The sequence below is a fragment of the Silurus meridionalis genome, chromosome 4, assembly GCF_014805685.1.
Source record: "Silurus meridionalis isolate SWU-2019-XX chromosome 4, ASM1480568v1, whole genome shotgun sequence".
Taxonomy (NCBI): Eukaryota; Metazoa; Chordata; class Actinopteri; order Siluriformes; family Siluridae; genus Silurus; species Silurus meridionalis.
In genome coordinates, this window is record NC_060887.1 from 41,224,794 (window position 1) to 41,237,906 (window position 13,113).

General features: G+C 40.4%; 2 protein-coding genes across 6 annotated transcripts in view; both read left to right on the plus strand.

Annotated features, from left to right (window-relative positions):
- LOC124385132 (NLR family CARD domain-containing protein 3-like) overlaps positions 1 to 8,344 on the plus strand; it is a 987,530-nt gene extending 979,186 nt beyond the window's left edge. For 2 of the 5 annotated variants that reach the window (XM_046848278.1, XM_046848277.1), the window contains exons 8-11: positions 3,785 to 3,961; positions 6,834 to 7,007; positions 7,161 to 7,337; positions 7,733 to 8,342. In XM_046848278.1, coding sequence (XP_046704234.1) covers positions 3,785 to 3,961; positions 6,834 to 7,007; positions 7,161 to 7,337; positions 7,733 to 7,787 — 583 coding nt within the window. In that variant the 3' untranslated portion in view covers positions 7,788 to 8,342. Of the gene's footprint in view, positions 1 to 3,784; positions 3,962 to 6,833; positions 7,008 to 7,160; positions 7,338 to 7,732 lie in introns of all 5 variants that reach the window. The other 3 variants (XM_046848276.1, XM_046848279.1, XM_046848280.1) reach the window with 3 other exon arrangements.
- The window catches only part of LOC124385135 (NLR family CARD domain-containing protein 3-like), a 35,307-nt gene that overhangs the window by 6,923 nt on the left and 15,271 nt on the right, over positions 1 to 13,113 (plus strand).

A 13,113-nucleotide genomic window follows, 5' to 3' on the forward strand; every position in this document is an offset into this window, starting at 1 on the left:
ACTGAGGTCTCCCAGTCAGGAAGTCCAGAATCCAGTTGCAGAGGGAGGTGTTTAGGCCCAGTAGGATAAACTTTTCAATCAGGTGCTGAGGGATGATTGTGTTAAATGCTGAACTAAAGTCAATGAACAGCATTTGTACATATGAGTCCTTGTTGTACAGGTGGGTGAGGGCCAGGGAACGATGGTTGTTGTCTTGAGGCACGTAGGGTCAACAATGCTGCTCAGGGAGATGTTGAAGATGTCGGTAAAGACATCTGCTAGCTGTTCTGCACATTCCCTGAGCACTCTGCCAGGAATGTTGTCTGGTCCAGCAGACTTCCGTGGGTTAACTCTGCATAGAGTTTTCCTCACTTCAGCTGTGGTATGACAGAGCACCTGGTCACTGGGAGGAGGGGTGATCTTCAATTCAATTAAATTCAATTCATTTTATTTGTATAGCGCTTTTAACAATGAACATTGTCTCAAAGCAGCTTCACACAGATAATGTGGTGATTAAACGTAAATATGTTCTTTGTAAGTAAGTTTGTCCCTGATGAGCAACTGTGGCAAGGAAAAACTCCCCGAGATGGCATAAGGAAGAAACCTTGAGAGGAACCAGACTCAAGAGGGAACCCATCCTCATCTGGGTTGCACCAAATGTCCATTTGAAGCAGATATACAATGCTGCGGGGTACAGTGATGACGATCAGAAGCAAACTGCACTCCCGAGTCAGTGCAGCAGACCGCCGACACCAACTACAGTCCAATCCATCCTCAAAGCACCCGTTCTACTCCGGAATTACATGGAACCACCCAAGGTGTTGATGAGAGACCGTCCCAAGCTGCACAGAAGTGTGAAGATCCACGGAGAGAGAGAGAGAGAGAGAGAGAGAGGGTGACGGGAAGAGAAGGATATGGATTATTAAGTGTCCCTATTGGTGTATGAAAGTTAATGTCACTGTGCAGTTTGGACTCCGGCAAGACTCGCTATGGCAGCATAACTAAAAGGGAGAACCAGAAGGTAACACAGACATGAGGGATCTCTGGGATAAGATATTTTCCTCTCCTTCATGTTGTTCTGTACCAGTCAGTGCTCATTGTCAGCAAAACATCAAGAACCAGCACACTGAACACAGGTCACCCCCAAGGCTGTGTGCTCAACCTACGACTGCATGGAAAATTCAGAATCCAACCTCATCGTCAAGTTTGCTGATGACATGACAGTAGTCGCCTCATCAGCAATGACGATGAAACACCATACAGAGAGGAGGTGGAACAAATGATGAACTGGTGTCACAATAACAACCTGTCTCTTAATATAGTCAAAACAAAGGAGATCGTTGTCAACTTCAGAAAAGGGTCAGATGTTCACTCCTTTGCTCATTAGTGGTTCTGTAGTAGAGAGAGACAATAGCAATAAGTTTCTAGGTGTACACATCTCTGATGACCTCACCTGAACTAACAACACCAACTCCACTGTGGAAGGCCCAACAATGTCTTCACTTTCTGAGGAGGCTGAAGAGAGCTAGCCTCCCACCACCCATACTAACCACCTTCCACAGAAGAATTCTGTAGAGCATCCTGCCCATCTGCATCATTGTGTGTTTTGGAAACAGCAAAACCTTCCGTGGGTTAACTCTGCATAGTTTTCCTCACTTCAGCTGTGGTAAAACAGAGCACCTGGTCACTTGGAGGAGGGGTGGCCCTTGCTGATCTTAAGTCTGTGTTGCCCCCTGTTCTGAAGGCAGAGTCTCTTTGTTTCAGCCGCGCACACACTTTTGCAGTCATCCACGGCATCTGGTTGGAGTGTGTAGTGATGTTCTTGGAGATGGTCACGTCATCAACGCACTTGCTGATGTACCTGGTTACTGTTGACGTGTATTTCTCCAAGTTAATGGAATCGCCATTGGTTGGACCCTGCCTAAACATTTTCCGAGTCAGTGCACTCAAAACAGTCCTGAAGCGCAGGGGTGGCTCCTGCTGGCCAGGTTTTCAGCTGTTTTAGGACCGGTTTAGAGCGTCTGACTAGCGGTCTGTATGCTGGAATTAGCATAACAGAGACGTGGTCTGAGTAGCCAAGATGGGGGCGGGGGTCCGCACAATACGCGCCAGGGATGTTTGTGTAAACAAGATCCAGAATGTTCGCTCCTCTCGTTGCAAAGTCCACATGCTGATGGAGTTTAGGGAGCACAGTCCTGAGATTCACATGGTTAAAATCTCCAGCGATAATAAACAATCCGTCGGGGTGAGCATTCTGCAGGTCGCTAATAGCACCACAGAGTTCACACAGTGCCTCCTTTGCATTAGCGCTGGGAGGAATGTACACTCCGACAATGAAAACAGTGGTGAATTCCCGTGGTAAATAAAACAGTCTGCGTCTAGGTGGATGGAAACACGGTTAACCCCTCTAGCTGGATGGCGGCTTCCAGAACTCTGTCGCTGAGCCACGTCTCCATAAAAACTAAAATGCAGCAGTCTCTGAGCTCTCGCCATGTGGTCCGCTAGAGTAGGATGTAATCTAGTTTATGGTCCAGGGAGCAGACGTTAGAAAGAAGAATAGACGGGAGAGCCGGCACAGACAACCGCCCGCTTGCCGCGCTTCCGACGTTCCCTCTCCCGGCCAACGACATCAGGTGACACCGAGGGCTGGTTGCCTGGTCTTTGTGGCCTAGGTCGCAGCAAGCCGAGGTCGCAAAGCTTATTTATTACTTCATCATGCCAATTTTTGGTTGCATGATTCCTGTACCGTAACAGTGTCTGGTGGTCGTACACATGAACACAGCTGACTCTGGTGTCCATGTATTGTAAAAAGACGGGCTAAATATGGTAAAAGCACCATTTTTGGATCTACTGCCGCGCCGCCATCTTGGAAGTCTCTTCAAGGTTCTGAAAAAACTTCATCACCAACCCGTCAGAGACCTAAACACCCTGGTACCACCCATGACTTTGCTTCATCCTCCTAAATTGTGCACTATAAATATTATGGACATAACATTGACATTAACACACACTCCCATTCAGCCACTTAACTTAGCATTTAAAATACACATTGGACAATGTAGCCCATCTTCAGACATCTGCACTCAGGGACTCACTGTTTACTATAGACATCCACCCATTCTGTTAAATACTACACACTGGACATGGCACACACTTGCACACTGTCACTCTGACTGTGCACTCGCACTTTACTTAACTCTGTTTTTACATCCCAACCTCATATTTCTCACATCTACCTCATATGTATCACACTTTTACTCTGCTGTGTTGAATGTTTACTCTTTATTTATGTTTAATGTTACTCTTGCTGCCTTATGCACCTTTGTCTGTAGTGAAAAAAACGACATTTTGCTCTTTTGTATATTGTGGATAAATGCACACCATTCACCTTGACTGTTGATTTCTGTAAAGCTGCTTTAAGACAATGTCTGTTGTGAAAAGCGCTGTAGAAATAAACTTGACTTGACTTGACTCGACTGGATGTGGAAGAATGACAATAAAGCTTGAGTCGAGTTGAAATTGTAACACTGGGAGGATATCTAAACTTTTGCTAAAGCTAAAATTGACATTCCTAATGCTGTTAAATATAACGTGAATGGAAATGTGAATTAACATTTTTTGAATTACAAAAAATTTATTCTATTTTTGGGTGTCAGTGGTCTGATTAAGTCAAGTTCAAGTTTTTTCCAATAGCATTTTTCACAATGGAATTGTCTCAAAGCAGCTTTGCAGAATTTAGGAATGATGTGTATTTATCCCTGATGAGCAGCCTGGGGTGACTTATTATAATCATATCTTTTTGCAGCCTGTGTCAGTGTGATCTCACAGAGGAAAGCTGTAGGGTTCTGTGCTCAGTTCTCAACTCAAAAGCTTCAAGTCTGAGAGAACTGGACTTGAGTTGCAATTACAAACTAAAGGATTCAGGAGTGAAGCTGCTCACTGCTGGACTTAAGAATCCACACTGTACACTGGAGATACTGAAGTAAGTGTCTTTTGTAAGAGGTTTTTTTTGTAAATATTATATCAATATTTAATGACGTCCAAAATATTTACAAAAGAAAAAACCCTCAGAAAACATGGTTAATGACTAAATTGGCTTTTCCATGGCAGTGAGTAGCTTGGGCAGAGGAATGAAATTGCATACCTTGGAGAATGTGTTTGCAAGATTGTGGTATTTCTTTTGGATTGTGGGAATCCTATAATGAAGTCTACCATGAGGTTTAACAAGAGTTATCATGGGATAGGAAGAGGGTGGAGCAAGCTCAATGGGGTGGAGAGGGTGGAGTAGTCAAGTCAATAGATTCTATTCTCCTCCTGTTCTCCTGCTCTTTCACCAAAAGTCCATTCATTAAAGTTCCATCATTGTTGAGGTTATCAGCTTTCAACTAATGGAGACGTGAGTGTTAAACTATTCATGGTGATTGTAGTCCTGAGCCATTGTAGCACACTAAAAATAATCATTACAGTCAAGTCCATCTTCATGGTTCTTAATTTTAAGTAAATGGGTGACAGGGAAAGAGAAACATATCATTTAGTATCCTTAATGTTACTATTAGATTTTTATCCAGCCCAAACTAAAATCAAATCTTGAGTTCTCCAATAAAATCTACAATGCCCCCTGGTGTCCGGCTGATATCAGGGAAGAAACACAGGCACACATTATTGTGTTTAAGTCAGAAAACTGGGAGGTATATAGGTATCTTTCAGAGAACTATTTCTTATTTGGAAATAAAAATAAAACAAGGAAAAGCTGAGATATACATACATTCAGGTTCTAAAAGGTCTACATAGTCTTACAGACAAAAGGACAAATGAGAATTGAGAGGTATGCAGAAAGAGCTGAATGTGAGACTAAATGAGACTGAGTGAGAGGAAAGAGCCTGCAGAAGGAAGCTGGAGGGTAGACTTCAACAGAACAATGCTATGGAGGTGTGTGCTGGAATGGAGCAGATCAATGGAGCAGGTTAAGGGGAAAACAGCAGCCTGTGGAGGGCAGCCTAAAAAGCAATAACGAACTGAATTTGTTCTTCAATTGATTCAGCACAACACAACCATGCACACATTATCCCTCCCAGTCCCTCATTCTCATCACTACCATCATTGTTTCCAAAGTCACCAAAAACAAGACCAAACAATTCATTACATACGGTAGATTTATTCTCTGAGTAACTTTCATCTATACAGGGAGTGCAGAATTATTAGGCAAGTTGTATTTTTGAGGATTAATTTTATTTGAGGATTTAATTTGAACAACAACCATGTTCTCAATGAACACAAAAAACTCATTAATATCAAAGCTGAATATTTTTGGAAGTAGTTTTAGTTTTAGCTATTTTAGGGGATATCTGTGTGCAGGTGACTATTACTGTGCATAATTATTAGGCAACTTAACAAAAAACAAATTTATACCCATTTCAATTATTTATTTTTACCAGTGAAACCAATATAACATCTCAACATTCACAAATATACATTTCTGACATTCAAAACCAAACAAAAACAAATCAGTGACCAATATAGCCACCTTTCTTTGCAAGGACACTCAAAAGCCTGCCATCCATGGATTCTGTCAGTGTTTTGATCTGTTCACCATCAACATTGCGTGCAGCAGCAACCACAGCCTCCCAGACACTGTTCAGAGAGGTGTACTGTTTTCCCTCCTTGTAAATCGCACATTTGATGATGGACCACAGGTTCTCAATGGGGTTCAGATCAGGTGAACAAGGAGGCCATATCATTAGATTTTCTTCTTTTATACCCTTTCTTGCCAGCCACGCTGTGGAGTACTTGGACGTGTGTGATGGAGCATTGTCCTGCATGAAAATCATGTTTTCTTGAAGGATGCAGACTTCTTCCTGTACCACTGCTTGAAGAAGGTGTCTTCCAGAAACTGGCAGTAGGACTGGGAGTTCAGCTTGACTCCATCCTCAACCCGAAAAGGCCCCACAAGCTCATCTTTGATGATACCAGCCCAAACCAGTACTCCACCTCCACCTTGCTGGCGTCTGAGTCGGACTGGAGCTCTCTGCCCTTTACCAATCCAGCCACGGGCCCATCCATCTGGCCCATCAAGACTCACTCTCATTTCATCAGTCCATAAAACCTTAGAAAAATCAGTCTTGAGATATTTCTTGGCCCAGCCTTGACGTTTCAGCTTGTGTGTCTTGTTCAGTGGTGGTCGACTTTCTGCCTTTCTTACCTTGGCCATGTCTCTGAGTATTGCACACCTTGTGCTTTTGGGCACTCCAGTGATGTTGCAGCTCTGAAATATGGCCAAACTGGTGGCAAATGGCATCTTGGCGGCTGCACGCTTGACTTTTCTCAGTTCACGGGCAGTTATTTTGCGCCTTGGTTTTCCACACGCTTCTTGCGACCCTGTTGACTATTTTGAATGAAACGCTTGATTGTTCGATGATCACGCTTCAGAAGCTTGGCTATTTTAAGACTGCTGCATCCCTCTGCAATATATCTCACTATTTTTGACTTTTCTGAGCCTGTCAAGTCCTTCTTTTGACCCATTTTGCCAAAGGAAAGGAAGTTGCCTAATAATTATGCACACCTGATATAGGGTGTTGATGTCATTAGACCACACCCCTTCTCATTACAGAGATGCACATCACCTAATATGCTTAATTGGTAGTAGGCTTTCCAGCCTATACAGCTTGGAGTAAGACAACATGCATAACGAGGATGATGTGGTCAAAATACTCATTTGCCTAATAATTCTGCACTCCCTGTAATGTGACTTTAGCTTTAGTATACTATTTACTCTGTGCTGCAGTAATATGTGAATTTCCATCTGGGATCTATCTATATATCTATACTTATCTAATATATTGTGATTTCTCTCCCAGTTTGCGTGAGTGCATGCTTACAGGTGAAAGCTGTAGAATTCTGTCCTCAGTTCTCAGTTCAAACTCCTCCAGACTGAGAGACCTGAACCTGAGTTACAATAAGCTGCAGGATTCAGGAGTGAAGCTGCTCTCTGCTGGACTGGAGAATCCACACTGTACACTGGAGATACTGCAGTAAAATACATTATAACTATATCATTACATATCAATATTTCATCAAATGTAAATATTGCACTTCTGTCATATGACTGATTTCAATGAAATATTTAATGTGAGTGTGTGTGTGTGTGTGTGTGTGTGTGTGTGTGTGTGTGTGTGTGTGTGTAGGGTGGTGGGCTGCAGTATTACAGTTGAAGGTTTTGCTACTCTGGTCTCAGCTCTGAGGTCAAACCCTTCATCACACCTGAGAGAACTGCATGTGTACTGGAATAAACCAGGAGAAACAGGAGTGAAGCTGCTTTATGACTTTCTGAAGAGTCCACACTGTACACTGGAGAAAATCCAGTGAGTTACTCATTTACTAGTATTTCTCTCTCTCTCTCTCTCTCTCTCTCTTTCTCTCTCTCTCACACACACACACACACACACACACACACACACACACACACCAATTACAGTTTTTATTGTGACAGAAAAAATTTATTATAATTAATTAATAATATACTAATCCATTAGTTAACAGTATAATGTGTGTATTTGTACTAATAATAGTGAACACAGGAAATGCTGACTGTTTAATTTAGATGGAAGTTTCTACACACACACACACACACACACACACACACACACACACACACACACACACTATGATGTGTTTTGGGGCAGTGGAGTTTACCAGTGTTTCACTATAAATGTCTGATTGTGTAGCTGATTCTTGCCCGTGTGTTTCTCCTCTGCAGGTTGGAGCAGTTTTTCAGTCTCACACTGAAAAAATATATCACTGATGAAGATTAACATAATGAAGCACAAATAATAACATCTGAGAGAACTGAAGTTCTAATGACTATTTTGTCATTTATAGATATTCTGGTTAATCAGATGGTGTCTGTAAGAATGTACCTTTTCAAACTTTTTCCTACCTTTTCATGTTTACAGACAATATTTAAAAAAGTGTATTTTTATATAATGTGCAATCATTTACTGCAGCTGCAATATAACCGAAGTGTATTTAGTGTTTTAGGAGGCCAGGCTCTAAAGGTGTAGAGGCACCTTATGGTTTTCCTTCCATCTTCACTCTTGTGTAAAGTTAGGCTTTCTTGTGATTAATGAGGCTAAAATTGTCGTATGTGTGTGAAAGTGTAGCTCACTGGTTCTTGTGTTTGTCCCATTAAAATTCTGCAAAACATTTAATGTTATATGTTTAAATTGTATATAATATGATTTGTTCCTAAAGTGTTTTATATTAGTTATAACTAAATCACCCTTCATATATTTAAAGTCCTACATCCTACTGATGTTGAGATTGTAGCATATATCAGCATAAATGTATAAAAGAATTCAATTAAATGTGTGTGCGTCTTTTACTGTTCATATAAAAAAAATCAACAATAATATGAAACAAAGCTTTTTTGTTGTGTTAAATGAATGAAATTGCTGATATTTTCAATTCAATTATTTTCAATAATTAAGGTAATTAATATTTGAAACAAAAAATATTGTGTACGATGTAATTTTTCGTTGTAGAGAAATTCAGTCAGGAGTGCACTGTACGATGTGAGGTCTGCACCAAGTTGTGATTTTCTCCACTTCCTCTCTGCTGATCGGAGTTCTTGCGAATTGATGTGCAAGATTTCTGACAGCCAGGGTGTGGGACAAGAAGTCTCTCGGGTTTTGTAGTCAAGGGGCAGAGGAGGTCCATGGTTGAACAGTGGAGAGGAAGGAGTCAGGTGTGAAGTCCAAAGGTAGAGAGGAAAAGGAGTCAGGATCAGGAAGAGATGAAAGAAAACAGGATGCCACAGAGGAGGGAGAGATGGAATGAAGGTTAGGAGGATAAGAAAGAGGTAGGATAGGAAAAGTGATTGTAAAGGAAACCAGGTGATGATCAGAAATATGTCTGTAGCTTGGGGTAGAGTGGGTGAAAACCAGGTCCAGGACATTTCCTGCTTCGTGTGTTGGAGGGCAGCTGTTAAAATCCTGTCACCTATCTTTCTCTCTCTCTCTCTCTCTCTCTCTCTCTCTCTCTCTCTCTCTGTTGAGTTAAACATGCTTTTGAGGTTCCAGTGACCACTCTCCCTTCCTCAGATCTTCACACTTCCTCATGGCCTAGCTCTGGAAAGTATTCTCTTCAATTGGAGGCGACTCTGTGCACGGTTTCTTATCAATGCTCTGGGGTTCCGTGAGATTCTGGAGTAGAAACGGGAGATTTGAGAATGGATTTGTGTGGTTAATGTAAACAGTCTGACTCAGGACTACAGTTTGCTTCTGATCTCCATCACTGCACCTCAGCATTGTTTATCTTCAATAAATGGACATTTGGTGGCACCCAGATGAGGATGAGGTTCCCTCTTGAGTCTGGCTCCTCTAAAGGTTTCTTCCTTCTGTATCTCAGGGAGTTTTTCCTTCACCATATTCATCACTGGCTTGTTCATCTGGCAAACACTTACACTTATAAAGCACAAACTTATTCATTCTAGAAAAAAACTAAGGGGATTGTTAATGACTGTTAGGTGGAGGTTCTTGGGCGATGTCCTTGGAGGTATAGCTGCCGGGAAGATCTGTCTCAAAGTGTTTGTGTCCCGTCTCAAAGGAGGGTTTGAGCCACAATTGGTGGGTGTTCAGGACATTTAAAGGTCCCCTAGCCACACCCATCATTGGTGGAAGTGCCAATACAAGGCATGTAGTTTTTAGAGTTCATGTTTATGGCTGGTCTGGAGAATTGATGATGTTTTATTCAAAGTGTATTAAAAGCAGTACGGTACACTTCACAACTATACAGCATACACTATCATTTAAGATATAGAGAGCAGATCATTTTGATATAAAGGATGAAAGAAGAATACAGCATTAAAGCAGAGATACACTGATACAGCTGGACATAAGCCTTGATAGAGAACTATGTCAATACAGAGTTGTAGCTGGATAATATGATAAGGGGGGGCATACAACACATGCATATATCATACAGATTTTGGAACACTTTATTATTGCCTAAATAATGTGTGTGTGTGTGTGTGTGTGTGTGTGTGTGTGTGTGTGTGTGTACATACTGGAGCCTGGGTGTGAAGTTATCAGTGGAATCTCCTTGAAGTTACCTGGTGAGACCAGAGACTGTATTTTACCTTTGTGTCATTGAGGGATGATACTTAGATGTAAAACCCACCAATATAACTGTAGATGTTGAGACCCAGTCTGTAGTTTATATGCAGATGTTAAGGTTTAAAGGGGTGTCTGGGACATGAGATACAACTAATCAGCAAATGATCCTACGCAGATGCTACAAACGCTTTGATTATTATTATAAACAACTGCAAAACTGCATCCTCTGCTATTTAGAGAGGGCTGGTATATATAACTATAACCAGGAATACTAGCTTCCTTAAAACTTCTGATCAGTAATAATTACAATTTAATAAGTACTTTGACATAAGAGATCTAACATTCCTATTTTCAGATCAGAGGTGCTGGTTGTGCTGGCCGTCTCATCTATTTTATTGTTGTTACTTAAACAAACCTTCTTGGTACAGACACACTCTCAATATGGTGGACCCTAAGAGAGGACTCGTTTAGCCTAGACAATTTAGCCTGCTTGTCTGTTCCCTGGCCTTAGATCTGGAGAGTCATTTGTTAAAAACCTCTTAGTCATCAGGTTTGCGCAACCGATATCCCAGTGTTCTCAGGTGTTAATGTTTAGCAATAGATTAAATAAATAGGGAGAAGAGTAACCATGACTAACTATACATCATTCTAAAGCTCTAAGTCTCAAGCAGCGATTTTAGTCAATGGAAAACATATAATGAATGTATTTGCTGAATGTGTGTGAGCAGTACACAACAACAACATGCATAAAAACTGCACTACTTACATTATTATTGTAATAACGAGTCACAAACACATCCACTGCTGCTAATTAGGAAGGATAAGGGTCCAGTGAACAACATGCTGTAAAGCATTTCTGCTCCAAACAAACATAGTGTTGTCATTTAGATGTTTATTCTTTTGTTTACGTCAGAGAACTTCGGCTGGTGTTTGTGTTTATATATTTCAGAATAACTTTCGCATAAAAAACATCTTGCTGGTTAAATAAAAAACAACTATGACTGGTAGAATATAATTTTACAAAACGCTTGAGACCACAAAATAAATAAATATAAAAACCAGGCGGAATATCGGGATTGAGTCTACACTCTATAGGTAGGTGTTGTGCTGTTTTTATTCTGCACAACCTATAATTTCAAACCTTTTATTTCCCAGCCAGTAGCATTATGGAAACAAAATGATTAATGGAAAATGTAGCCAATAAGTGCAGGATTCTAACGATATATGGGAGGATTTTATTCCCCACGTGTGTGAGTCTTAGTTATAATTCTTTATAAACTCGTACTGGTTGAAGCAGCACGTGCTGTGATGAACCAGGAAGTGACGCAGATCTCAGTTCAGCACAAACAGCTGTTTATAGCTCGTGCTAACTGGACTTTGTTTACAAAAAAAAGAAAAAATGGACAATCAAAATAAGTTTTTTGCACAAAGCAGCGATGAGAAAAATATTCTTGGGGGCGGAGTAACAGAGACTTGGAGATCTACATGGAGATGCTATTTTACATCTGTAAATTACAATAAATCTCTCTTTACAGTTTATATGATTTTATAGCTTTTACTGCCTGTTTGTTTTTATAAGAGAAATGATTGAACACAAAAAATAAGAGTGTGTGTGTGTGTGTGTGTGTGTGTGTGTGTGTGTGTGTGTGTGTGTGTGTGTGTGTGTATTGTTGAGATTGGAATCGCCGCACATCAATATAAATGGTCATAACTGTAAAACAAGAGTGTGTCTGGCTACCTGACCATCAATATGAATGTTAACTCAATATCAATATCCAAACATGTAGAAGAAAATGGTTCTACATTAAAGGCTGTGCTTTACTGGTCAGCAGGTCATTAATATGCAGACTGTATGAATAGAGTATGAATGATCACCTGAGTTTAGCAGGTGTCTCTAGAACAGGGGGAGGGAGAAAAGGATCAGACATAGTCTCAGATAAATGTTTGTAGGAATCTTATTTTTCGTTAAAATCTTCATTCAATTTAAAATATGAACTCATGAGACATGTGGCTTTCAAGCCAGTACTTTTCTGGATTGCTCCAGGACTGATTTCATGTGATTAAATATGAAGAAAACATTTTCAATTCAGGAAATATAACTTTCTATAACTTATCTTTTGAGCAATATCAATTTAAAAAGCTCAAAGTGTCTAGTTGTTAAAGATATTTCAGTTGTGTATGTAGCGCATTTTTATCACGAACTGTTAACATTTAAAGTTATGTAGGGCATTTCAGCGGCGAGTCGAGAAATTTGTGCCGAATGCTAACAGAATAAAAACTGTTTTCACCTTTCCCCTGTTGCATCCTGCATTTGGATCCTTTCACTCACTGTCTTCTCTGACTAATCTGGAGTATGTACAAACAGACTTTAATCTTTAACATGCTGTTAAAATGGAGAGCGGCCAAAACAACTGCTGTAAACACACATGACTGGATCACATGACTTCAAAATGCATCATTGTTTTTAAAACCATTTTTTTGTGAATTTATTCACTACATTTTCCTCCTTTAAAAATGCTGTCTCAGCATGGACAAAAGGCCAAAACACAGAGAAAAATGTGTTTTCCAGTGAAAATGTATTAGCATGCACTTGGCCTGTGTCTGTGTTTTCTTGACTCCACCTACTGACATGTTTTTTCTGGTCAAACCAGTTAAAAAAAAATATATGTACATATGAAAATTTGTCCAGCAGTTTGTGTGTGTGTGCGTGTGTGTGAGAGAGAGAGAGAGAGAGAGAGAGAGAGAGAGAGAGAGAGAGAGAGAGAGAGAGAGAGAGAGAGAGATAAAGATGTGATTGGTGGAGATTGTGTATTTTATTTCTTTGTTTATACCGTTTTGTGTGTGTGTGTGTGTGTGTGTGTGTGTGTGTGTGTGTGTGTGTGTGTGTGTGTGTGTTGGGGGTTGTTGATATAAGTGTGTATGAATGTGTTAATGACTTTGTGCTGTAATTTTGCCATTATAAGTTATAAAAACATTGTAATATGAATATTATAAATTGTTTAAATGAGGTTTTTTAAAATAGCTT